The sequence below is a fragment of the Aphelocoma coerulescens genome, chromosome 1A, assembly GCF_041296385.1.
Source record: "Aphelocoma coerulescens isolate FSJ_1873_10779 chromosome 1A, UR_Acoe_1.0, whole genome shotgun sequence".
NCBI classification, from domain to species: domain Eukaryota; kingdom Metazoa; phylum Chordata; class Aves; order Passeriformes; family Corvidae; genus Aphelocoma; species Aphelocoma coerulescens.
In genome coordinates, this window is record NC_091014.1 from 23,971,144 (window position 1) to 23,996,800 (window position 25,657).

General features: G+C 41.3%; 2 protein-coding genes across 3 annotated transcripts in view; one reads left to right on the forward strand and one right to left on the reverse strand.

Annotated features, from left to right (window-relative positions):
- The window catches only part of FAM3C (FAM3 metabolism regulating signaling molecule C), a 30,831-nt gene extending 25,395 nt beyond the window's left edge, over positions 1 to 5,436 (forward strand). For both annotated transcript variants that reach the window (XM_068996522.1, XM_068996512.1), the window contains 3 exons: positions 432 to 516; positions 2,479 to 2,605; positions 3,609 to 5,436. In XM_068996522.1, coding sequence (XP_068852623.1) covers positions 432 to 516; positions 2,479 to 2,605; positions 3,609 to 3,698 — 302 coding nt within the window. In that variant the 3' untranslated portion in view covers positions 3,699 to 5,436. The remainder of the gene's footprint in view (positions 1 to 431; positions 517 to 2,478; positions 2,606 to 3,608) is intronic.
- A 291-nt stretch (positions 5,437 to 5,727) lies between these two features.
- WNT16 (Wnt family member 16) lies at positions 5,728 to 20,563 on the reverse strand. Its single transcript, XM_068996500.1, has 4 exons — positions 20,257 to 20,563; positions 19,911 to 20,158; positions 17,694 to 17,980; positions 5,728 to 11,202 (listed from the first exon to the last, which is right to left on the reverse strand). The coding sequence occupies exons 1-4, from the start codon at positions 20,340 to 20,342 to the stop codon at positions 10,738 to 10,740; spliced, it is 1,086 nt and encodes a 361-aa protein (XP_068852601.1). The 5' UTR covers positions 20,343 to 20,563; the 3' UTR covers positions 5,728 to 10,737.
- Between the last annotated feature and the right edge of the window lie 5,094 nt (positions 20,564 to 25,657).

The window sequence follows — 25,657 nt, forward strand, 5'->3', positions numbered from 1 at the left end:
GTCCAGACACCCTTTGCTGTGGAGATTTAAGGTGATAGCTAAGGGAGTGCTTCACCTCTACCTTTGTAGTTGTGAGGAGAGTCCGACTTTAAAGAAACACAAGTAGCTGAGGTGGGAGGGAATGGTGTGCATAATCAAACAGACTTGTTCCCCAGAGTAGTTCTCACTAGTGGTTATGTCTTTACACAATATGGATTAAATTCTTTCTATAAAATAAGAGTTCTCTGATGTGTTTTAACTTTCTCTCACTCAACATCTTTTTATAAAGATATATTTAAAAATATTATATATATTTTATGTATATAAATATTATATATATTAGCTTTGCAAATATTCTTAAAAATAATGTAATTGCAGAAAGACATTGGAGATGTTTAAATACAGAATTGTTGCTTATTATTAAACAGTTTTGTGTTCTTTTTTTATCTCAGATGTGGCACCACTTATTGAATTTCTGAAGACCATCCAGGATGGAACAATTGTGTTAATGGCAACATACGATGATGGTGCAACCAAGTATGTAATTGATTGTAAACAGCAAATGTTGCTTAAACTTTTACATGCTGTTGTATACTGAAAAAAATACATTACCACACAATCACTTTTACTAAGGTTTTGTTCTTCAAGGTGACAGATTTGAAACTATACTTTCAGTTTATTAGTTTTTTAATGCAGATGTGATTTGGGCACAATAAAGATCAAACTAAAACTAAGCAGATATAGGTGTACTGATTTTTCTATCGCTGATAGCTCATTCTGTCTTAGGCTAGTAAGTTCAGATAGGTCCAGACATAGACCCATGATTGTGAGAACATACTCTAGTGGAAAGTAGTCTGTTCCATCCAGCACTTTCTTCAGATCAACTCTAAGATGGAGTTTGGTGGTTTCAGCATGGCAGAGACCATTCCCAACAAGCCTTGCCTGTATCCTTACATTTAAAGTCTCAGAGGTTACTTGTGTGAGCCTTGTACTTTTTGGCCTCAGTGTTTTACTGTTCCGCCCTAAAGCTATTCAATTTATTAATCTAGATGTAGCCTAAGAGGGTTTAGGTCTCTTGAAGCATTATCTTCTAACTTTCACAACTTGGGTCAGTTTCAATAGATACTAAAAATTGCTGTAGAATATGTATTGTAATCTATTCCTCACTTAAGTCATCCTATCCAAAGGATTGTTTTTCACAGTGAAAATTGAAACTTCTTTCCTTTTCCTCCGTTGTTTTACTAATAAATTAACTTTTTTCTTAATAAGGTCTGTACATTTTTTTTTCCTCTTTTGGTTCAATTTGTTATCCTCAACTTGTTTGTATTTTTGATATAGAAGCAGCTTCTCTGTGACTAAGTCCTGACTATGCAGTGTGCAAGCTTTACTGTAAATAGTCAAGTGTGTTTACATTCACTGCTTTTAGGAAAGAAGTAATTTACTGGGATTTTAACTAAGGTTGGATCTTCTCTCTGTTGTTCTGTTCACTTGTTTTGTTACTTTACATTTTACCCTTTTCTCTTTCTTCTTTGATGTTTTAGATAATAAGTAGGGTTAGTTTTGCTTCAGTAATCTTGTTACAGCTGATGTTTTTGAAAGTTTGTGTATAGATCGAATACAGCTAAACAAGAAGTAGTATTTGGCCCTCTCACGCTGACAGGAGCTGCTGCCTACTGGAAATACTACAACTACCACTGGTAGTTGATTGTAAATATAAAGGCCTGATCTTGGAAACAAAATTGTGAAGAATCAAGCTGCCCTAATGCTTGAGAAAGTTGGAGTGTGGGTTGGGCAAATAACCAGTATTTAATAATTTTCATAAATTTGGCTAAAGTGAGTCATGCAGCTATATCTCAATAGGGGGTAGTAAGCAGAAGTCTTGTGTCTTGCTTGGTAATCAGGCACATTTAGTAACTTAAAGGAAGAAATTAAGAGCTGCTATTTGGAGATTTTGGAATGATAACTTATCCTACAGAATTGTTTTCCTTTTGATACTAAAATTATCCTTCTTGGGTTTACAGGCACTGAACCATGCTGTGAGGCAGCATTCTGAATTTTGAATTAACTGCCCCAAGCAGATGAGAACTTCTTTCAGATAGTAATTTCATTCTTCTAATCTAAAATATAGCTTTTACTTTATCTAGACTTCAGCTTGAGCCTGCAAGCAATGTTTACTTAAAGGCTGAGTTTTTTAGTTGCTTGGAGAATTGCTAACAGGGCTGGAGATATATGTATAAATTCCCACAGAGGGTTCTTGGCTTTTGTTGATGCAGTGATAGGTTTATATCCTGGTTCCTTGAGATTACAGTATGAAAAGCAGCACTCATTGCATCGGGTGATTTCAGAACTAACCTTATCTGATTCTGAAAGATAGATCTTGCCCAATATTGACTGACTTAAACTATATTAAATAAGATCAAAGTAGACTGGTGCACTGAGCAGTGAAAGCTCTTAGGGCATGTATTTTATTGACACACAGAATTTCTCTGGTCTTTCAAGGCTTAATGAGGAAGCACGGAAACTGATCGCTGAATTAGGAAGCACATCCATTACTAACCTTGGCTTCAGAGACAACTGGGTCTTCTGCGGTGGAAAAGGAATTAAGACCAAAAGTCCATTTGAACAGGTTTGTGATTCTGTAGCTTTCTGGAATTTAACAGCTTGCATTAATAGAGGCATAGCATGTTTTATAAATGCCATGCATTTGTTCAAGATGGGTATCTATTGCAGTGCTGGCACACAGTTATTTTCAGGCTTTTTCCTTAAGTGGCCTCCTCCTTTTAAACATACAAAAAAAGATTCTTTGGTGACTCATAAATAGGAAAAAAAATCTTATATGGTATAGATCTTATTATGCCCGTAACTAGATCATTTATCTTTTTAATGGATCAAATTAAACTGAAAAATTCAAAACTTTCTCCCTGAGTTGTATTTTTGATGCACTAATAATGGTGAACTTCCAAGACATAAGTGGATAGTTAAGGTGTTCGTGTTCCCAGCTGTTGGCTTTGCTCTTCTCTCAAACTGCTGCCATAGCCAAATTTTGAAATAGAATATATTCCCATACTTTAGCTGTTACAGTTCAGCATGTGTCAATGTTGCCTTTAATTACTGAGTAAGGAGAGTAAGGAAGATGTGTTTTCTTCAGCCAGCTTTGCAAGAGAGGGGAAACTAAGTGCAGAAACAGTGTCAGACTCTTGGAGGCGATAATGTCTTACCTGACTGCAGATGGTTCCTTGGTGGAAAAACAAAATGTTCTTTAAAATCTCACTATTTGCTTTCATTGCCTTGTAAATTTAGTAGCCTTATTTATTTTTACCTAGTGGTTCATGCTTTAATGCAGTTGGTCATTTCCTTGCTTCTCTCTTCCTAAGCAGACATCCATAATAAAATTTAAAAATATTTTCCCAGTATGGCGTATCTGTTTTTACCATACACTTGTCTGAGCAAGTTTCTTTAAATGGTGAATACTGACAGATTGTTATATTTGATTCAAAGCACAAGAAGTTAATAATGATGTTTTTTCTTTGTCCATGGCCTGAAAATAAGTACATGTCTTAAAGCTGTGAGTTAAAGCAAAAGGATAAATGACTCCACATTAATGGCAGATTGATATTTTCCATTTATAGCATATAAAGAATAACAAGGACACAAACAAGTATGAAGGCTGGCCAGAAGTTGTTGAGATGGAAGGCTGTATCCCTCAGAAGCAAGACTAAATGAAAACAGAGGAAAAGGAGAAAGAATATGAAAGAAAATGCACTTTCTGCTATTATTAGAGAGAGGGCTATGAAGGAGACTGTACTGTAAAAATTATTTTTGAAGCATGCAGCCATCTTGTCAGTGTGTGCATGAGCACTGACATTTTGAATATTGGGATTATTTATTGCTAACACTTAGAAATTCTTTTTGTAAATATGTCCAAAATAAAATAAACATCCAATCATTTCTACGCAGGTTTCTTAAAAGCACAGTATTTAGTTTGCCTGTGGTAAATGATACTTGTAGATAACTGGCTAATGAATTACGTATGTGGACAATAAACAGATCCTGACAAATGTACTGTCCTCTTAACAGTGCAATGTTGCTGTGACTACGTAAACTTAATGGAATATTGTAGATTTTAGTGATGCGTTAATAAGGAGCTTTAATTTTTTTTTTTATCCTTATGCCTTTTTAATGGCAGCATCAATTTTTATTAAATCTATTTGGTTATTCTAATACCAAGTGCTCCAAAAATTTATTTTGTAGTCCCCCATCAAAACTGAATAATCATATAACTGAATGAAAGGAAGACAACCTGATAATATGCCATGAAAAGCACGATAGAATTTTTTTTTTTAATCTTTTGGGGATGAACTAAGATAAATATATGAATAATGTGTGTGATATTTAAAAGCGGCTTGGAAGAATTTGTACTTAACTTGAAAGTGTTTATAGAAGGGACTTGGCACGTTAAGCAGCAGTACTATGCCTAATTTGTTCATTTTTTATTGCAGTTTTTGTACTGCTCCTTAACTGTTGATTCTCCCTGTGGCTGTTCAGCTGCAGTGGCTGGTCACACAGTGAATGTGCCTAATGGAAGAGCTTCCTCTTTTAGGTCTAACACCAGGAATAAATTTCTCATCACAAAGAGCCTGTTAGAAAGCAGTCTGCCTTCCTAGTGAGAGTTGTTTCAGGGTACACAGTTGTGCACCTTTACTGCGACATTACTTCTCATGAGCCGAGGCAATCTCTTCTTCAGTGGAATGTTAGAGAGAGTGTTGTGTCCTGGGTTATGCAGTGTGTGACTTGTAAACCTAACTGATGATGTTTCCTTCATCCTTTTTATTAATGGGGGAAAAAAAAGGACCAAGTTTAAGTGGCCTTATTCTTTAGTTTATATCAGAGCTATGAGAAGACCTTGCTTTATTCCTAAACTTGTATTTCTTCTAAGTAGGGCCAGGTTGAACTTTTCCTGAAACTAAGTTAGTATGGACTGTGTCCATATTCACAAAATTAGGGCTGACATAGAACTGGCTGTAATCTCTTGGAGCTTTGTGTCATGAATTCTGGTATATTCTTAAAAAACTTCAAGGTAGTACTATGGGGCAAAAGCCAAAAAGGATTTTTCCAGAGCCCACAGTGAGTTTAACACAGAGGTGTTAGGAATGGTATTATTGATGTTTTCTGAGACAAATTCTGTGCACTAAAAATTTCAAGCAATATTGAGAATTACGTTGTTAGGAAAATAAATAATCTCTGATACCAGAGTAAGACTGGATTCTGAGTTGTTCTCTATGTTTAACTAGCTTTTTAAATAATGTGGGTTTCCCTCAATATTCATGTAAAACTTCCATAAAATGCATCTGACACAGTGAAACTGCTTTTGTTAAATCTTCCAGATTTTCCTGTGTAGGAGAATGTGTTAAAATTGTATGTATTTTTTCATTGAAGTAAAATCCCCTTTTCTAATCAGTTTGAAATTCTATTTCATTACTTAAGGCTGTTGTGAAAAACTAACTATGTAAGTCCTGGGATTTTCACAGAAATACAGTTCTGTTGGTGTTTATGCCAGTATTGGCTACGCTGCTATCCAGAATAACATCAAAATAATTTTGAAATTACTCAGCAGGGGCTTAAGAGGAAGAAACCGTATTTGGCTGCATTAGTAGTTTCCCTGGACTACACTTGTCTTCATTCTTTTGGCTTTGAATGCCAATGAATATTTCATCTTCAAATCAAAAAGTTCAGAGTTCCTCTACAAAATTAAATGGAGAATATGTGCCTTTATTAGCTATCCAAGTTGAGTAAATATATCATGATTCTCTTAACCCCTTAAAGTTGCACCTGCAAAAAACCTTTTAAACAATTTTCAAACAATAAAATGGTAGGATTATTTTTGTTACATCTTAAATAACTTGATTCCTAAAATGTTGATGGAAATCTTCCTCTTACTCTCTAAGCCATGTCCTCACAGCTGTATGGTATCATATTAAATAAGACTCTTGTCAAATATTTAAAAGTTGTACTGGAGTGGCCACACAAATGGGGTATCCTTGCTGTTGTCCATCATCATGGCCTATTCACTTGCTGCAAGATCTGGCTCTGCCTTGAGTGGGCAGGTTACAGTATCCTGCTGCTGGGGCGAACTCTGAATCTTATCAGCGAGGCTTTCTGGTAATCTGCATTTCATTTGAGTTGCCAAGCACAAAGATGACTATTCTGGCCTCTCTCCAGCTGGTGGTAGGAAGTCAGTTGCAACGATGAAGGCGTTTGTACATGAATACCTGTGTGTGACAAAGCTCCAGGATCCATATTTTCCTGTATAAGGTGATGGGAACATTTGTAGCATCTTGCGGACTTATTAAGAACCGAGCAGCAAGGGAAGGGAAGAGAAAGCTTTACCTTTTGAGGTAGACATACCCCACAACCTGTGAGAAGAGAAGGTGGAAGGACACAAGAAGGTTTCAACTAAATTTTGACCAAGGAACACCCAGCTGGGATTCAAGGCAGCTGAAGATGACTTCAGTGTAAACCACAGCTCTCAACTGCTTTACTAGTGGTGCTTTATATGAATTAACAGGAGTCCTAAGAAAGAAACTGAAGGGGGGCTCTTCAGTTTTTCATGTGTCTTCAGTTTTTCCTAGTGTCTTTCATGATCCAACTTCTTTTTTCCTCTGGAAAAAACAGACCCCTTTACAGCCATAGTTTCCTGGTTGCCAGTTTGGAAAAAGCTTTTATTTTGCTCAGCATGTTTTGCTTTCCAGAGGGTCTTACTGTGGCACTTAGTTTCCTCAAACATTGAAGTGACTGCTAAATGCTTGATGTGTATGTAATGTCTCCTGAACTGTTTGGGTTTTCTGCAGTCTGAGTGTTTTTCAAGAATAGGTGTATTAATAAAATTAGAGGCCAGGTGGGTAATTTCAGAAGGGGAAATTGCCATCATAAGTGCTGACTGACTTTTCTGTGTAAGGATGGGAAGGGCTGCAGTCCCTCCCTACCTGACTTGGGTCATGGCTAAGGTGGAGACTAAGCAAAGGGCTTTTTATTGATTAAATCCTCTTCAGTTTTAAAGCTGTAAGACCATAGCTTAATCTTAATACAAGTGGCCTGCTAAAGAAACTTGAAGAAACCTTTGAGGCTAGATGGGAACTTTGAGGCTGAAGCAGGAAGGTGTGAGAATAGCTCTTGACCTGTTCAGTGATATCATGGGGTGTCAGTGGCTCCTGATGCTGTACAAGGGATACAAGGGACCCTGTTTCTCACCCTCTGAGCAACAGGCCAACAGGGCACAAACACCTGAGCTCAGCCATGTCCTGCTCCTGCATCCCTGGGGGTGAAAAAGTGAAGAATGGCAAGAGAGAACATGCTCTACTTGAAATATTTCTTTGCATTTCTGATAACATTAGTTTAAAGCCACTTCTACTTCCTCCTTGCTGCCTCTGTAGTTAGCCCTTTCAACTTTACAAAGATCTAAGGCATCCTTCATAGACTCAGGTTGAAACAGATTCCTCAGATATCTCTTCCTATGTTTAACTGTCCATCTAGCTAGATTGGCTCATGTGCCATCCAAATCTTCTTAGCTGAAAATTAACAATTACTTTTCTGCAAGTTAAAAATGGATGACTCTCCACTTGGGTATCTTTTTACATTCTTCCTAGCCCTATGTTCCCCTCTCTAGAACATGCAAACCAGTTCATTTAATCTTGCATTTCAGTTGCTATAATCTCTAAATCTGTAATCACCTGTTGCCTCAGAAAGGTCTGTTCCTTTTATATGGTGTTGTCCATAGCATGATATAGCTACAGGCTCATGCAAAACCATGAAAAAAGGCACTCCAAGCTGAGGAGGAATTGTGTCTCCTCTTTGAGCTTGATGGATGGTAGTGGAAGAGAGTGCTATCTTCTGTGGAACATAGCTTGCAAATGTGTTTTCCTACCAAATGCTACAGCAGTCTTCTCTTTTTCAGCCTTGAATATTTCAGCATTGTTTTTATCAGTACAGCCTCAAGTTCCCAGATCTTGGCAGCTGAATCATCCCATTGAAAAACTTGGTGGAGGTCTTGATTTATTACTTTTATATCTTAGTCCTCATAGATGCCTCAAAAGGACCTAACCCACCATGTAGATAACTACACTTTGTGTTAAGTTTTGTAGTATATTAGTTAATAAAATTAACATAGTCTCTTTATTATCATTTGAAGAATGCAGATATGAAAACTTTGTTTCAGGGTGTTGGAGAGATCAGTAGGGATCAGTACAGAGCACTGTAATAGTCCAACTAATTTTCTACTATGTAAAATGCACGGAAATCACTCCATCCTCTGGGAAGTTTCTGATCCCTGAAGGCAGCCAAAGCAGCTAATTAATTCTGTTCCTCTTGCTGATCTTGCACTACAGTGCAAGAGGTTTAGGGTGTTTCTTAGCATTGTATTTATGGAACAATCAGCGAACAGGAAAAAAAACCCAAAAGCCAACAAACTGCTGAGCTCAAGTAATATTTCAAGGTTATTTAAGTGGTCAAAATTGTATTATCCCAAGTATGGTCTCGACAGAGAGTATGATACCATTCTGTCTGAACTTAGTGCTGTTTAGTCATCTCCCATCCATGCTGCCAATCAGTCCTGTGGCACAGCCTGAAGAACTTGTAGGTTTACTTTCACTGCTGGAAGACTGAAACAACCTGGGTCACAACTGTCTCTTCAGGGTTTTCCACCATAATGTGTCCTCCCTATCCAAGTTTTCAGAGAGAAGGTGTTGAAACATCCTGTGACAGTGCCTTACTGGCATGCTGAGCACCTTTCCTACAGACAGCAGATTTTGTGGTCTCAAGATAATGGTTTGGTTAGGCCAATGGATATGGAGTAAAGGTCCAAAAAGAACCAGCAGATAAAGGACTTCATTGTTGCTGAACTGATGTTCCTAAGATAATCCACATAAGGCAGTGAAATACCACAACACAGAAGGTTTTGTTTCTTTCTTCCTGACCTACACATTCAATAAAGACAGTTCAGAATCTGGTCACCATCTTTCCTGGGAAAATAATTGACAACTAGGAAATTAATTCTTCAAAGTAACTTTGAAAGCCTCAGCCAAACTATCCAAGTTTCTAAAAACTGGCTGTTAGTATGAAAGAAGTTAAGGGGTTGCAAACCCTTCCAAGTTCCCTTGATTTCAGTGGGAGTACTTACTGCTGGAGCTGGGATTTCAGTGTTTGTAAAATGTCTTTAAGAGAATAATCAAAAAGAAAGTATGCAGAATACTAATTAACTGGCCATTTAGAAAATCACAGTAAGTTTCTCATCAGTGTATATTAACTGCATCAATTATAACCACCCTGATGATAAAAACCCCCAACATTTATGCAGTTCTCTGACTAATTTCCCCCAGCACATGCAAATAAAAATCAGTTAAAGGCTACTACAATATTAACAAATATCGAACCAACGAATCTCAAGGGCTGTAGTCTTATCACATTAGTTTTGGAAACCTTTAACATAGCTTCCATAATTTAAATATTTACAAAATATAAACTTTCTTGTCTTATCAAAAATAGTTCTTTGCACAATTAAACAACAGTAATCCTTTCACGTGATGCTTTTTAAGCCAGGCATTAAATCACTGCATAAAAATAAACAACCTTTCACAGATGTAAAATAAAATTAAGCCAACATATGGAGGCAGAGAAAATGTTATCATTAACAGTTTAAATATTTTAGTGGTGTGATCCAATCCATAAATTACATTGTGCATTGAACTTACTGAGGATGCAACCTAATGAAAAATTCTAGCTGCTGATTCTATAAAGAAAATATGTTTTAAAAAGTCCTTTGCTTTATGGCAGATTCCTTTGGGCTAAATCTCATGTGGTTAATTTTGATAATGATGGTGAGCCACCAGTGAGATGGTTGAATGTGGCAGGTTATTGCATAGAATTCAAGAGTGGGGTGACGACCAGCTGACTCACAAAAAGTGTGCTCACATACTGAGGAAATGTCTGCAGGGGGTTTTATTTCCTTCAAATATCAAACTGTTTCTGTCGCTTCTCAGACCTGACCCTTGTGTATTTGAAGGACAGCCTGTTAAAAATCCCAAGGTTGCTATTTGGCATCCCATTCACATTCACCAAGCTGTGCTCCTGCCTCTCTCCCCTGGGCACAACTTGACCCTCCTTTTCCAGGCAGACACTGCTGAACTCTCTGCAGTCACACACGTTCCTCAGTTCCAGATGCAGATTTCCGAACGCCTGCAAAGCAAATGCTTCGTGGTCAACAGCTGAACTCTTTCCCTATCTTTGTGGGTTTTTCTGAAGTCAGCAGAAATGAGCTATCTAGTGGATCCATCTAGTCCCAGTTTTAAAAGCACAGACATAAGGACTATATCTTATGTGTCTTACGGACTCTCTTAACTCTTCAGTCTCTGGCTAATGAGAACTTGAGATTTCTCCACTGTACCTACCAACCACATGGATCTTCAGGATGTTGTGGCTCTTAAATACTTGAAAAGTTTAGCATCTGTCCCTGCTCATGGAGTGACACATTCAAACATGTCATCAGGAGTCCTTTTTGCTGTTTAAGCTGTCCCCTCATGCAGCTTGATGTTTACTCAGCTGTCGTTTCAGTCGCCGCATGCTTGGACTACCCGTTGTCTGGCGGTACCTGTTCCCCCTGAGGCTGATCCCTCTGAAATCCCACATGGTAACAGTGATTGCTGCCCCTGTGGGAGCTGTGTGCACCGCACAGGGTGGATGGTTTGGCCATGTTTCCTGTACTTCATCTTACTTGCAGGTGTGCACGTCAGTCATGGTCTCACACCTCCTGCAGCGCACGTAGCAGCACCAGACAAACTTGCACTCGCACCTTTCCACGTGCCTGACAACGTGGGTGTTGTACCCGCGCCCGCAGCACAGCAGGTTACAGCCGTCAGGTCCCTGCGAGGTGCGGTTACATTCTCTTCCCTGAGTTCCAGGAATCCCCAATTTTTGGTCTTCGACACAGTAATTGGGTGATTTATTCACATAAAGCAGGTCCTCTTTCCCAATTGGTATTTTTCTCTGGCTTTTCTCTTTTCTGCGTAGCCTTTTTTTCAGTCTGTCTGATATTTGTATGCTGTTTTCATACTTATCCTTTAAAAACCGGCCAACCTTTTCAAAGGAGGACATGGTTTTCCAACAAGTTTTCACAGCACAGGACCCAGAAACACCATGACAACGGCAATCCACAGACATCAGCTTTGCTACAGCCTGAAAGTAAAGGGAGAACAACATTTGGATGTGGTCTTTCATTCATTAGGAATGCTGCCTGACATCGGTAACACAGACGTCTCAAAGTATTTAATATTACAGCTGCCACTGCCATTTCCATAACAGGGAAGTCAGAGCACAGGTTAGGAACCAGGTTTCCAATCCCGGACCCCCACTACGAGAGGCATGATCTTCAGATGTGCTCTTCATTTGCAGTTTGCAATGGCCATAATGTAGCAACATTGAATCACAGCAATGAAAGCTGTGATTTCTGGATGGCTTTTCATTCTGGAGGATCCTAAATACCTGAAGTGACACGTCCTGTGTTGCTCCTCCCACTGCTGGAATGCAGAAGGCTCTTGTGGGTGAAAGGGTCTAGTGGGGAATAGCAGAAGGTGAAAGCAGGGATAGGGCAGGTCACGGCCCCCCTCCTATGCTGGAAAACACTTACTGGGCAAGTAAGTGCCTAGTTACGTTGCCTTTTAAGGGTACTTTGCAGCTACCAAGATCACTAAACATTCATAACCCAGTTTGTAACTAAGGCCACAGGAATGGCTGAGGTCACACAACAGTGGCTGGGCAACCACTGTGGCTCAGCACCCGAAGCAGCACATCCTGGAGGCACCTCAGGGCAAACTCTGTTGGAGGAGCAGGAGGATGCCCACGTCTCTGAGCTTCACAGAAAGTCTGTCAAAAGACCCCCATGGCTTAGCAGAGGTGTCTTCAACTCAAGTATTCTGTAGTAAATCTTGTGTGCTTCTCACAGTCTTAAGCCCTCTTCTTTTAATTTAGGCATACTAGTTCTGGTATGGGTTTCTAGTGTTTCCAGTTTCATAATGGCTCTATTTAACACAGATAGTTGCATTCATATTATTTTTATAATTGTCAATGTTTTAGCAAAGTTTCCACAGTTATTACCAACACTAAAATACTTTTAGATTAGTTACTTTTCCATGCCCATGCAGAAGCAAGGGCTGGGCTGAACAGTAACTGTCTGACCAACAATGGGAATCTGAAGCCTGTGTAAAGCTTTTGTAACACACAACAATTTTGGCTCAGTTTATAGGAGATCAAGCCTCAAATAACTGAAATCCGTAAGCAGGCAGTAACTTTCTTTATCTGAGACTGATTCAAACACTCAGCAATCAGTACAATACTTACTTCTCTAACATCTAATAGTCATAGTATAAAATCATACAATTAGTCTTGTGACAGCTCTCAGAGTTTGAAAAAGGCACTGAAAAATCACACATGTACAGATGTAGCACAAGGACAAGATACCATAATTTTTGGTTTGTTTTACATTTCCATTACTGTACCTTCTGGAGCCATCCTGTAGACTCATATGGACCATTGGTTAATAGCGTGGAAAGCCCATGTCGCCATCTTCCATTTCACTGACCTTTCCCCCCATATTTAATTTCCACAATCAAAGCAATTGGGAAGTTAAACAGTGAGTGTGGGATTTAATAATAAGTTTGTCTTGAAACTTCTCATGCATCAAGGCCAATGCATATTCAAATTAATCCTCTTTGGAGGAACAACTATTTGGCAAAACATGGGGAAAACAAAAAAAAACCAGCACCCCAATGACACAATGTTTGTTAAATTTCATCCTAAACCTTTGCTTATCCCACAGCCTTCACAAATATTACCTGCTGTCAATTTCTGTCTTTCTCAAACTGAATTAAAAAAACGGAAGACAAATTTATCACCCTCCTCTGGTTGCCCCTGAGAAAGTAGTGTCATTTATGCCAGTTCCTAAGATTTGATTCTGCAGTGAGATCTGAGACTGGAAATCCTACTGAGCCCCACTGGCCCTCTGCAGGACCAGAAATAAACTCTAGTCCCAGACTCCATATTGGTAGCTCAGGCAGCACAAATGCCGTCCTCAAAAGTTCCAAAACCAGTCAAGGCACAGGGCAAATCAAATGAGCTATTTCTAACCTGTGTGCTAAACTGGGACTTTCCATCGTGGTGACTGTGGTCACCGAAGTTTGGGATGAGTCCAGCATGGTTACTCCATTGATTTCAATGGGCATTGAGGCCTACTGGCACATTCTGCCCCAAAAGTATTGACACAAGCCTGAGCTGGCATTTGCATAAATCTCTACAAATATTAAACAAACACATGACCAAAGTGTTTGCTTGGAGTCACATCTCTGGTGAATAAACAGGACCTATTTGTTGGTGGAGGTTACTAAGGAAGCCAAACACGCAAGACATTCACAAAAAACGTTAGCAAGAAAGAGCAGGCGTATGCCCTGACCTAGGACAGCCATTAGCCTTTGCAAACTACACCTGGCAAAGAGATGTACCTGCACAGGAGATACTTCCACATGCTGTGGGCTGCTTTTGCAGTTGGAGATTTTTCTGCACTACTGGAAGAAATAAGAACATTGCAACAAGCAAACTCTCACCCCAGAGCACACAGACTCTTTCAGTGGCAAATCAACTGCTAGTTAATACTGGTAGATGCTTACCATCTCTTCTACACAGACTAGTTTCTCTTTAATAGACAGACTTGACCTTGTGCTCATATCTCAAGAATCTGTCAATAAGAAAATCACTGCGTAGTTAGAATATTAATCGTTAAGATGTAACAGTGATTGAGGCAGATGAGATTTTAAAATCCAAGGACAGAAATTCTGTCAGAAGACAGATGACCTACTAAAAACATGAAGCAAAAGAGAAACACAATATCAAAAGATAAATTTTACACACAACTTAGAGAGGATTTAACAGTATTTTTCCAGTTTTGAATGATTGGCTATTTTCATCAAGTAACTAGAATTTCAAATTAGTTTTAAATCATATAGTGTGTATGTAATCCTTGTTTTCACTGCAGTACAATAAGGTACTTACTAAGGGCAGAAGGATCCAGAAATTGTCAGAGGAAGCTCTGGCCATGTCTGCTAAGGTGCTAAGGGTGAGTTACTTCCATGTGGGCAAGTAGCCCAGCAGATGATACTCAGAGCCTTTCTCTGAGAATGAATTAAACAAAAATAGAGGGAGACAGAGTTTTGAAACAGGAGCAGAAACTGATGTTGAAGTCTTAGACTGATTTCAAATTATAAAAATGCAGCATACATTAGCAGTGTACAGATGATCAGATGAATGCAAGAACTACAAATGTGATTCAGTGTGTTGCTTCCCAGCTGCTAGGATGGGCAAATTTTCAGCCTGGACTCCAATATACTTTGGGTTGCCAGCACAGGGAAGTGAGATTTTGCTTTGTCTGACCATAGAACATGCTGTTGGATCTCAATCTGCCATGTGAACTTCAATGAAAAAACTCCCATAACTGAACATCTGGCAAAATTTAGGGACTAGGCATCTTCTCCTGATGTTGCAAGGAAACCTAAGGTGGTGCCTGTAGAGTCAATGTGGCCTTCTGGTGGGACACAGCTGCAGCACACACCTATGTCTCAGCAGTGCACAGGGACGGGGGTGCACAGTTACTGGGACCACGACTTCCAGGCTGACTTCACAACCAGTGTTCTGTTTCACACTTTCGATGCATAGGGTGAATCTGTTCAGTTATTCATGGAATAGTGAGAGGATTCTCCCTGTAAAACAAAATTTCATGGAGAACTTCAGAGGAGCACTGTAGCAGAAACCTAGTGGATAGATGTGTCATTCTGAGCAAGCTGGGACAGGCTTTCTTAGGTGGGTTATAGAACTGACTGATAGCTTGTGAGAAATGATCAGTGTGGAACTGATCTGGGTCCACAAACGCTGTGGTCATCCACAAGTCCATCTGAGCCATTCCTCTTGGCCCTATTGCCTCTCAGCCTTGGTGGTACAAGCACAACAAGAGTGCAGGGTTAAGTGATGAACAGGGATGAACACTGCTCTTTTTTAAAAATAAACCTGAGAGAAAGATCATTTTTAAGCTGTCTTCCTTTCACTGATCCAATGCAATTAACAGAGAGAGCAGCACAGGGTGGGGATCTGTGGCTACAACAGACAGATGGGCAGAAAGCAGAGACTGATTTGCAGCAAAGAAGAGTGTCAATGGTTTCACAGTTTGCATACCCTCTAATGCCAGTTAATGCTTAATATCTCCAAGTTAAGCTTTCTGTTTGCAGGCACTGTTCTCAGCTGTGAGACAAGGACTGCCAATACTTGTTTTGTAATAGGAACCAATGCCTGTAATCAAATGTCCCAATTTCAGCCACTGGTAGAAATAATATGATTATTCATGATGACAAGCATGTCCTACTAGAGGTGAAGCACTTAAGAACAGTTCCAAACTGTTGGTGAGTATCTTACCAATCCACAAATGTCAGTAAAAACAAACTCTCCGATGAGCCAGGCTTTTTCAATGTGAGAACACAAGTCCCACATCAAATAAATTTCCACAAGTGGAAAAGTGAGCAGAATTTTTCCAGCAGCAAAATAATACTAATACAATGATAGTCAAACCATAGTGCCTGACTCCCCACATCCTTTTGTATGAGGAACAGAAGAGCCCAAATCACATATGCACATCTAAGTACTGAAAATTGCTGTGCTAAGATGATGAATGTTTATCTTGTAGCAGAATAAGGATGCAATCTGAATCTTCTGAGAGTCAGAAAGGTGGACAACTCAAAAGACACACAGTTTTAAAATTTTTATATGTTGATATGATAAGTATGAGATGTGGAAGTGTAAAATAACATTTTGTACTGAAACAGGAGACAAACGAGAATTCTGCACATACCAGTTCTGTTACTAACTCCAAACAAACACAGAAGCATTGTCCCTGGAAGACTGCTCTTGCAAGACACCAAATGATACATGATAGTATTTATTATAAAAGGTCATAAGATATCAAAACATCCTTCTTGTAAGCCCCAAAACATGAAGGTCAACATTTTTCGCATCTCCTAGTTAAAATTTTTAAATACAAAAAGGAAGAGTTATGCTAAAACTTCAGATAATATTGTTTCTAGAAATCCCAAGTACCAACAATAAACATTCTTTTTCATTCTGGACAGTGATCAAAATATTTGCTTTATCCTACATTTTGCCATTAAATTACAAAATATTTATGCATGGAAGCTGACTATGTATTTCTGCCTTAACCATCTCGCTCTACAAGCATGATAAACAACCATTTGGTCTTTCTTTAAGGAAATAATAATTTAATCTTCTGTTCCTCTTATTAACATTTCCTACTACAAGATACCAATCACCTTTCCTTGGAGATGATTTAGCTGACTGGCATCTAATTAAACTCACAGTAACTGTTCTCAGCATTTACTTAGGTTTAAAGCTTGCTTCATCTACTTCAGTTATGAAAAGGGTCTATGTCACAGTACCATAGAATCAAGGAATCGTTTGGGTTGGAAGAGATCTGAAAGATTTTCCAGCTATGTAGCTTAAATGAAATAACACATATTACCTGTAAAAATTCAAATTAAAGTAATTTTCAATTATACTACCATCGTTCTTATGATGACTTACTGTGGCTATTCCTTGTCTATGCAGATAGGAAAGTTGATTACAGTTAAACCCACTGATGCTGCTTCTAGCTACAGGAAATTTTGGAGTTACAATGGAGTCCATCAATATGTGCAGTCAAAACCAGAGGTTTTCCCTTTCTTTTTTTCCCTTTAGTTAAAGATGTGTCACTGAGTAGAACAGATTAAAAGTATTATGGGCCCAGAGAGAGCCATTAAAGTTAAAATCTCCAAGGTAAAGCAAAGAAAGTTATTTTAAAGGAAAAATCAGAATCCAAATCTCTGCCATTCCAGATGTAAGCTCCAAGCACTAGATTACAGGTTCACATCTCCCTGTATAGGCTATTTCTGCCCCCATTTTAAATCCTCTGCAGGACAGGAAGGAGAATCCAATGTCACGCAGCAAAACACACAGTTTTCCTCAGCAACCCTGGGTTGGAAGTCCTTTGGGCTGAAGAAAAGCCTCCAAAGTCAGTCTCCTTTCACTTCTTTGATGCATGTCCTAACCAATGAGCTACTTTGGAGGTGTCATTTCTATCCCACGTTTTTAAAGAAAATATTAACTCTTGATTTCCCCTCTGAACAATGTTAAACTTGCACTCTCAGGTGTGGACTGCAGACTGAGGATAAGTAATGAGGCCTTGTGTCCAGCTGGCCTTCTCCTTTAGTGTTAGAGAGAATTAAAAAGGCAGGTCATGATAGTAACAGAATAATCAGTGACAAAAATCATATTGTATTATGCTGATAACAGTACTATTTCAAGTTGGCAACTGAATATCAAATATCTAATTAAGATAAATATATTATTTAAGCACTGTAGATCTATTACTTACTTTGTGGATTTTATTTTAACCTACAGAGATTAGTTGGTTAAAACCAGCTCTGATTCAGAGTTTGTGCATGCTTTCTTTGGTGATGTTACTGCTGTTCTTGCCACTGGCCCCATGAATACCTGCAGCCAAGGACCCGCCTCCTTTGGCTGATGCCATTTTGCCAATGAAGGTGATCAAGCAGCTGCTGCCACATCTGACTGACACCTACCTGCCTCCCAGCCTCGTTGTTGTGCAGGTTCATCGCCACCAGCCCGCTCCCGCTCTTGCCTGTGATGTTCTTGAAAGGCACGTCCAGGAACTTCCTGCTGAAGGACATTCCGTAGTGGATATCGTCCGAGCAGCCGCCCCAGTGCCAGCCCTCGCTGGCCGAGCCGCCGTGCCGCAGGGTCACGTCGCAGGAGCACTCGGTCATGTTGCCCGCACTGCACGAGCGCGTCACCGAGTGCACGAGCCCCGCCGCCGTCACCGCCGAGATGAACGCGGTCTCCTTCGTGCCTACACAGCAAGGCGTGGGAATGTTACTCCGTAACTCCCTCTGTTACCTTCCTGGGTGGGCCACAGACAGGGACTTTACAAGCCAGATGATTATTAAAAGAGAACAGTTACAAGTTTAAAGTCATCCCAGCTTGGTCTGTAGCGTTAACTTGTTCAAAGCAGTGAATGTTCACATCCCAAAACGACTTCAGGGCCTCCTCGTATGACCATGCTATTAATGGTGCTGTTTCTCACTACTTATACCATGCAATTTTTGGTAACTTCTTTCTAAATCTCATAAGTTGGTAACTGCTTTCTAAATCTGATAAGGAACTTTATTTGCCACAGAAATTTTCAAGTCAATTAAGTTTTAATAACAAATAAAAAATCAAATCCCAAATTAACCACATTCCAAACCCCTTACTCTCCACTCTGCTTTTCACTGTTCATACTGATTTGAAGAAGAAAAGGTTAGTTTAAATCTCAGAGAAGTTGTCATGATCCCAGGTTACTTTGGTATAGGGCCAAAACTTGCTTCATGCTAAATTTAGCAAACATTGATGTTGTTCTAATTCACAAAGGTTGCAAAGAGCCCCAAAAATCTTAAGCCAGGCAGAAATCAGTCTAGCACAAAGATTGAGGCCATGTGCTTTTCCTAGAATAAGCTGGCCATGGGAGAGACAGCAGCATGAAAGGCCTTTACTTGTTAGACTATATCTCAGAAGAATCATGGAGGGACCTGCCTGAGCTTCTTACACCTGTCCCATTCTCTGAAACTTCTGGCATAATGTGGCACAGAGCTTTAAACTGAGTTAAGCAAGGCATACTCTAAGAAAATTGAAAGTCAGTGAATGGTTAATAAATGTAGCTGAATTTTTGCTGAAATGGGCCAATTTTCACTGTTGTAAAAACCATTTCCAGTCTCTCAACTTCCTGCTCATGAACAGGAAAGTTCCTGTTTGTTTCTTAGTCTGTGTTGCTGGTACCATCATAAAAGGCTTCCACGGCACACACTAGTGAAGCTTTGTAGGTCAGCAGTGCCACTCATTTATGGGTCTTCAGGAACAGTCCTTCCTGTTGAACAGGACTAACATATGATACATATAGCTCCATACAGTGGGGAAAACTTCTCTCATTTTCTTTTTTTCCCTTTCCTTTTTGGAATATGCATCACTTTTTATTCCTTACAAGCATTAAGCTTGAGGGTTTTACACTGTTTTAGTACAAAGTGAAGATTGTGTGAACACCAAGTGAAGTACCACAATACTTAAAATCAGATCTATCACACAATCAGTGACCAGGGAGCTAAAATAAAAGTTTCAGAATCCTTGCAACTTGCAGGAAAGCTTTTGGTGTGACATTTGATACAAAAAACCCCATCCTTGTTTCAGTGGAAATCCCAGCAATCCCATAATTGTTCCATGCAAAAAAGGAGCAGCTTTGGTTTTGCTGTGCTGATCTATACCACATAACTTGGCACATATGATACATTTTAAGGCATTTCACTATTTGGTGCCTTGAGCAGACTTTTTTACCTGCAAGTGACCTTTTCGAAATACTATGTTGTCAGCCCACTCATTTAGTAACTATGACACAAGGGGATAAACCCAACCTAAGTCTAAGAGCAACATTTCAACATAGTTAAGTGGATCTACCTACGGGCAGTGTCATCCACGGACGAACGATGCAAAAATTACAAGAAGCAACAACAACGTTGCAAGCACAAGGGCAGGTTTCGACTGCTGGGTGCATTCCGTGTGCCTGCGGTACCTCCCAGGACGGCTGCGGTGCCCGCCCGTCCCGGCTGTGCCCGGCTCTGCCGACGGGACGCATGGACGGTCCCCGTCGCCGCCCCGCGGGGCTCCGTGGCCACGCACACCCAGAGCAGCTGGGCAGCCCCGCTCCCCCGCCCCGCCGTGCCGGCAGCGGCCCCGCCGGGGCGGTCACTCACCGCTGCTGAGCTGCTGCCCGAGGGCGGTGGGGGCGGCGGTCCCGCGGCGGGCGGCGGGCGGCGAGCGGCAGTCCCAGCGCTCGTGTCGGAACTGGCTGCGGCACTCCTGGAGGCCCAGGCGCGCTCCCTCCCGGATCGCGGGCACCAGCTCCGGCTTCTGCTCGCACAGGTCCTGCTGCCGGCGGCTCAGCGGAGGGCTGGCGCAGCCCGGCTTCTCGGGCCCGCCGGCCGCGGCGATGCCCAGCCAACTGCAGAGGCAGCCCCCCGTCAGCGCCGGGCCCCGACGGACACGAGGGGACGGGCTCCGCGCAGCCCTCCCACCCCGACCCCGCGCCCGGCTACTCACATCCAGGTGCTGCCGGCGGCGGGGCAGAGGGCGAGCAGCAGCAGTGTCCGCAGCAGGCACGGTCCGAGGGGAGCCCCGCGCCCCATGGCAGCCGCATCAAGCCCCGCCGCGCAGCCGCCCCTGCCCGCGGCCCGGCCCCGGCAGCAGGGACCGAGGGGACTGCACCCAGGGGCACCCCCTTACTCGGGTTTCTCCCCCTCGAGGGACAGGGGGCAGCTGGCGCGGCGAGCCCGGGCCGTCGGACGGCCCTCCTGGGGAGGCTGGGCTGGCAGGGAGGGCGGCAGGAGGGGACACATCGGGAGCGCTCGGTTCCCTTCAAGGTGAGAAAGTTGGGATTGATGTTTTCCCCGGCTCCTTCCCCGCCCGTGCCTCCCCGCCCGTGCATTGGCCGCCCGGGGGCCGGGGCGGGCCGGGGCGGGCTGGGCGGGGGCGCGGCGGGGGCTCCGCTGCACAAAGCACCCCTCCGCACGGCTCCGCACCCCTCCGCACCGCTCCGCACCGCTCCGCTGCACAAAGCACCCCTCCGCACGGCTCCGCACCGCTCCGCACGGCTCCGCACCGCTCCGCACCGCTCCGCACCGCTCCGCTGCACAAAGCACCCCTCCGCACGGCTCCGCACCCCTCCGCACCCCTCCGCACCGCTGCGCTGCACAAAGCACCCCTCCGCACGGCTCCGCACGGCTCCGCACCGCTCCGCACCGCTGCGCCCGGCCGCGCCTCTGCGGTGCTGCCTCTCGGGTTGTGAGGCGCCGAGAGCGGCTGCGAGGGGTGTAGCGGGGTCCGGGTGCGGCAGAGCGGAACTGCGGGCAGAGGAACCCGTAGGTCTGCAGTGATTTAATCCACACAAATGAGAGAAATGATGTTAATAGATCATAACATTCCCCACACTTTTAATTCAAATTTTATAGTGCTTTAGCAGTATTAATTGAGTCAGCATCAGTATTCATTAGCGTTTGTTCATTCCTGTTAACTTCAGTGAGACAGTCTTATCAACTGCAACCTCGATTGTTAGTAGTTAGTTACACATTGAAAGCCAATGAGTCAGCTAGCACCTGATGGAGAGCTGGTGTTGGTACTCTGGACTTTCAAGTCCTCTTTGATCACAATATATCGCTGCTTCCTTCTGTGTAAGCAAAACACCTGCACTAAAAGTAATCTGGATAAAATGGCAGATCTGTAAAACTTTGATTTGACGCAGTTGTAAATTAGTGCAATAGCTCTTGTTGACTGACAATAGCTCCAAGTGAAGAGCACAATAAATCATCTCAATGACAAATGAACATTTTTAAGAGTACAACATGTTGGGAAATCATCACGTAGATGTGCTGTTCTCCCTGCCTTTCTTCCCCACGAATGTGCTGAGATATTTTAAGAGCACAGTCTGTGGTATCTTTAGATCTATAAAATTATGTTTCCTTCCTACTTCATGCTCATGTATCTGCTCTCAAAGGGTCTCCAAAGCATCACCAACTCTGGTCAGATTGCTAATGACCCCGCTAGTTATTTAAACCTTTCAATATAACTTATTTTCTCTGTTCTGAATTTTAGTTTGAGAACATCTGCTTGTGGTTGCAGAGGAACTTAAGACCAGAGTGAGGGAAATGGACAAAGGACATTGGAACACAGGGTACCAGCCATGAAACAGGCCTGAACCAGCCAAAATGTGTGGGCTGTGTCAGAGAATTATCTAATTATTCCAGGACACATGGTTCGTTTTATCCTCATTGCTGTTTCCTTCCTCCATCTTCTAAAGTTAATTCAAAGCCTTGGTCTAGCAGACGAGGATTCCTTATGTGCTCCTTTATCTGCTCTATGCATTTATCATCCACTCTGAAACTGTTTTTTCCTGCAGGGTCTTTAAACTTGTTCTCTGTGGTTGGTTGGTTGTTTTGATTTTGTCGTTGCAGGTTTTTTTTTTGGGTTTTTTTTTGTTTGTTTGTTTGTTTGTTTTTTGGTTTTTTTTTTTTAATTTTTAAAGTTAATATGGATCTTTTGGTTCTAAATTCTTATATGTGAATTTTTCTATAGTAGATACAGAATCTTATATGCTAATAGCAGTGTAAGATTTATATTAGAAAAATACTGATTTCAAAAATTCCAATCCTATTTGTAGCATTTCATGCATAGCCCCATAAATAAATAAATTACCCCTCTGTTGGGTTCCCATGGGGATCTGATTTTGTGTACATTTTTTGGTACAATCATCGTTATCTAGTTAGGGAAACCCTTTGATTGCATACACTGTAAAGTGAAGCACTTGCAATTTGCAGGGCTGATGCTAAACAAAAAATAATATTAAGATACTTCTTGACATCATTCAGTTCAATCTCTAGCAGTGACTGGAAGCAAACTACATTTTTCCATGACCATCTGATTTAAAGAAGTTTGGGTTACTATGTGTTTGAATCCTAATCTACCATCTGCCTTCCTTCCCATCTGTTTCCCTTACAACCACTCCCCTGTTGCTGTCACAGCCGGATTTCCCACTGGATCCCCATCCTCTTCCCTTCTCCTGCCTTTTAGCTTCCTGCCTTCTATTTACACCATCCCTCTGCTTTGTTCCCATCAGCAATACTATCTTCCCCAGGCAAAGGCAGCACATACAGTACTACTTCTGTTAGTCTAGAGCTCTGTGTCTGTGTAGGTCAGTTGGCTACTGAGAATGGAAGGGCAAGCACTTCGCACATTACATGCTTTGCAAACCTGCAAAGGGGAGCAGTTTAGAAACGCCTTGCTGATCTACCAAAATTTATTGTATTTTGGCAAATGTTTCTGAAGTCTGCAATTCTAATTCACTGATGCTTCAGAGCCTTCTGTGCTGGAAGATCATTCACTCCATCACAGACAGCAACATGAGTGGGATTCAGAGACAGTGAAGAGGAATCCAAGCCAAGGTCAAGTGCCGAGCTTCAGTGAACAAAACTTACTATAAATCAGGGAAGAATTTGACTTACTGCTTATCTTGCTTTCTCTGGCCATGGTGGGGCTATCTGTGGCCCTTCATACTAAAATGCCCACATTTTTTTTATTTTAAAAAGAAGACAATCAAATGTTGACCAAAATAAAAAAAAAAAGAAAGGAAATGTCAAAGCAGATTTGTATTTCCTGACTAGACATTTATTAATTTAATATTTAATTAATATTAATGTCATCCTGACAGAGTCAATTGCATATACATATATATACATATAAAAAAGATATATGATTCACTGTTACGTAAAGAAGTACTCTGTTGCACAGAATCTGTGTGAATAAGTTTCACTTCACAGATAATGTGCTTCAGAGATAGGCCAATTATCTCTTTAAAAAGATGGTGGCTCGTGCTTTCACTCTAATCAAGGTTTGTCATCTTATTAAATATAAGTACATACAAAGTTAACTTCTCCTAAAGAAATCACCACTTTTGAAAGCTTTGTTCAAAATATTTTCCTTCTCCTGGAACTTCTGATGCCCATCAGAGACATGACAGAACAAACTGCACTATCCTACCCGTCCATACAATGGAGTCATTATCCCCTTATCATATAAAAATGAGCAGAAGAAAACCTATATCAGGTTATCTCTTCAGCTATGACATTTGTCACGTGTGGTGACCAAGCTCAAAATCTGTACTTCTAACACAAAAAGCGTGATTTCAATCCCCCTCAGCTCTTGGCTGCATGATGTGCCATCACTCTGGGAGCTGCAGATGTGCCGAGTCTTTGCACTGAGGGAACTGGAACCTTGTTAACAAAATAGTGGTACTCAAGCAGAGCCATTGCACCACAGGGGTTGTGAGACTACTGTACCCTCAGTGAGAAGGGACATGAGGAGAGATGTGCAGTGAGTCCCTGGACTTCAGGGCAGGGGTCCTCATGCTCTTGGTGCAGTGCTGCCTCACAGTGCAGCATCTCTCTGTCAGGGCATGTCTGTAGACAAGTCTCAGGAGTTCAATAAGGTCAGGCTGGAGGTAGGAGGGAAGTTAGGAGAGGAAAACAGAGATGGCCCTTCTCCCCTACATAGCCCTCCAAGACCCCTCTGCCTCTTGTTTAGAGGTTTAACATTATTGCTGTTATCAGTGAATTATTCATTTTGATATTTATACCTGAAAGTACACACTGCTGCTGATTCAGACCTAGCATGCTGAGTTCACAAATGACTGGGACAGCAGTTGAAGTGCATCCAGTAGCAGCATGATGTCAGATGGAGACTTCACAAACAGACCTCACAAACGTGTGATGATTCCAAAGATCCCCTGAATATTATGTTTATAGTAGCTGCACAACACAGTATACAGAACCACATTTTGTATGTGCATGGATATATAAAAAAAGGGAGAAGTAGTACCCAGAAGGTGAGGAAAGAGCATGCATGTTTCTCACAATCCCTTCTGTCTTTGCCAAAGGATCCAGAAGAAAACTAAGCTTTCTGGAGCCCATAACTCCAGATAGTGGCTGAATCAATTGCTGGGCAGGTCTTCTGGCAATCTACATCTACTGGTGATGTGCTACCAGAAAGCTGGGGCTTAGAAAGACAGGACCCAGTCTGACTGTTTCCTGTGGTCACAAATCTGGAGGTAATGTCCTAAGCTTACCAAAATTTACACAAGTGCTTGAGAATTTCTCATTTTGGGGGGGATCCTGGAAGCAGGTATGGGTTTCTTCTGAAGTCTGCTGGCAAATTCTGTTCTCTGACATGGACTAAATGTAGATATTTTCTAGAGTTACTCCAGAGAAATATTTTCAGTACACCAATATTAAATAAAATTCTTTAAGGGAATGCTGTAAAGACTTCAAAGCCTAGTGTGAAAGACGTGGGAATAAAATTCACTTATTAATTCTGATTTCACCCAGAACTTACTTACCATTAAAAGCTAAAATTAGTAGTAAAATTGTATTTGATAACAGTGCACCTTTATGCCATCAATGAATTTCCCTGGTTGTTTTGAGGATGGTGAGAAGTGCTCTTGGAGACAGGATATAATGAAAAAAAGGAATTTTTCACTGACTTAAAATTTGCTTAATGTTTTCTTCATACGTAAAGCAAAATAATTTAAAATTTTTATTTTTTATTTTTTAGATAAAGTGTATGAGATTAGAGTTGGTGCTGCTGGCTGGTGTTACAGAACTTCTAGGAGGTAATTGTGGAGTTTGGTGAAAAGACTAGCTCAAGTGCATGGAAGAATCCAAATTACTTCAGTGCAGAGGGAACATCTGGAGATATTCCTTATTTAGTTTTAAATCACACTCCCCTGAGGATGTAACATCACTGCTTTGTTGATGTATGTGTAAGCTTTATACAGAAGTTCGTGGGATAAGCAGGGTAAGATGCTGTGTGTGTGCTCATGTGTGTCCCTGGTGTGCACAGAAGCAGCATGCTTGCTCCCACGGAGGTCACGGAATTGTAGGTATAGTACAGGTAG

Excerpts from the sequence above, each read along its gene's own strand:
- WNT16 (XM_068996500.1), bottom strand. The coding sequence starts at position 20,342 with ATGGGGCGCGGGGCTCCCCTCGGACCGTGCCTGCTGCGGACACTGCTG. Across the intron at positions 20,159-20,256 it reads GCCGCCGGCAGCACCTGGAT|TTGGCTGGGCATCGCCGCGG; the intron begins GTGAGTAGCCGG and ends CTGCCTCTGCAG. Across the intron at positions 11,203-17,693 it reads ACAACGAGGCTGGGAGGCAG|GCTGTAGCAAAGCTGATGTC; the intron begins GTAGGTGTCAGT and ends CTTTACTTTCAG.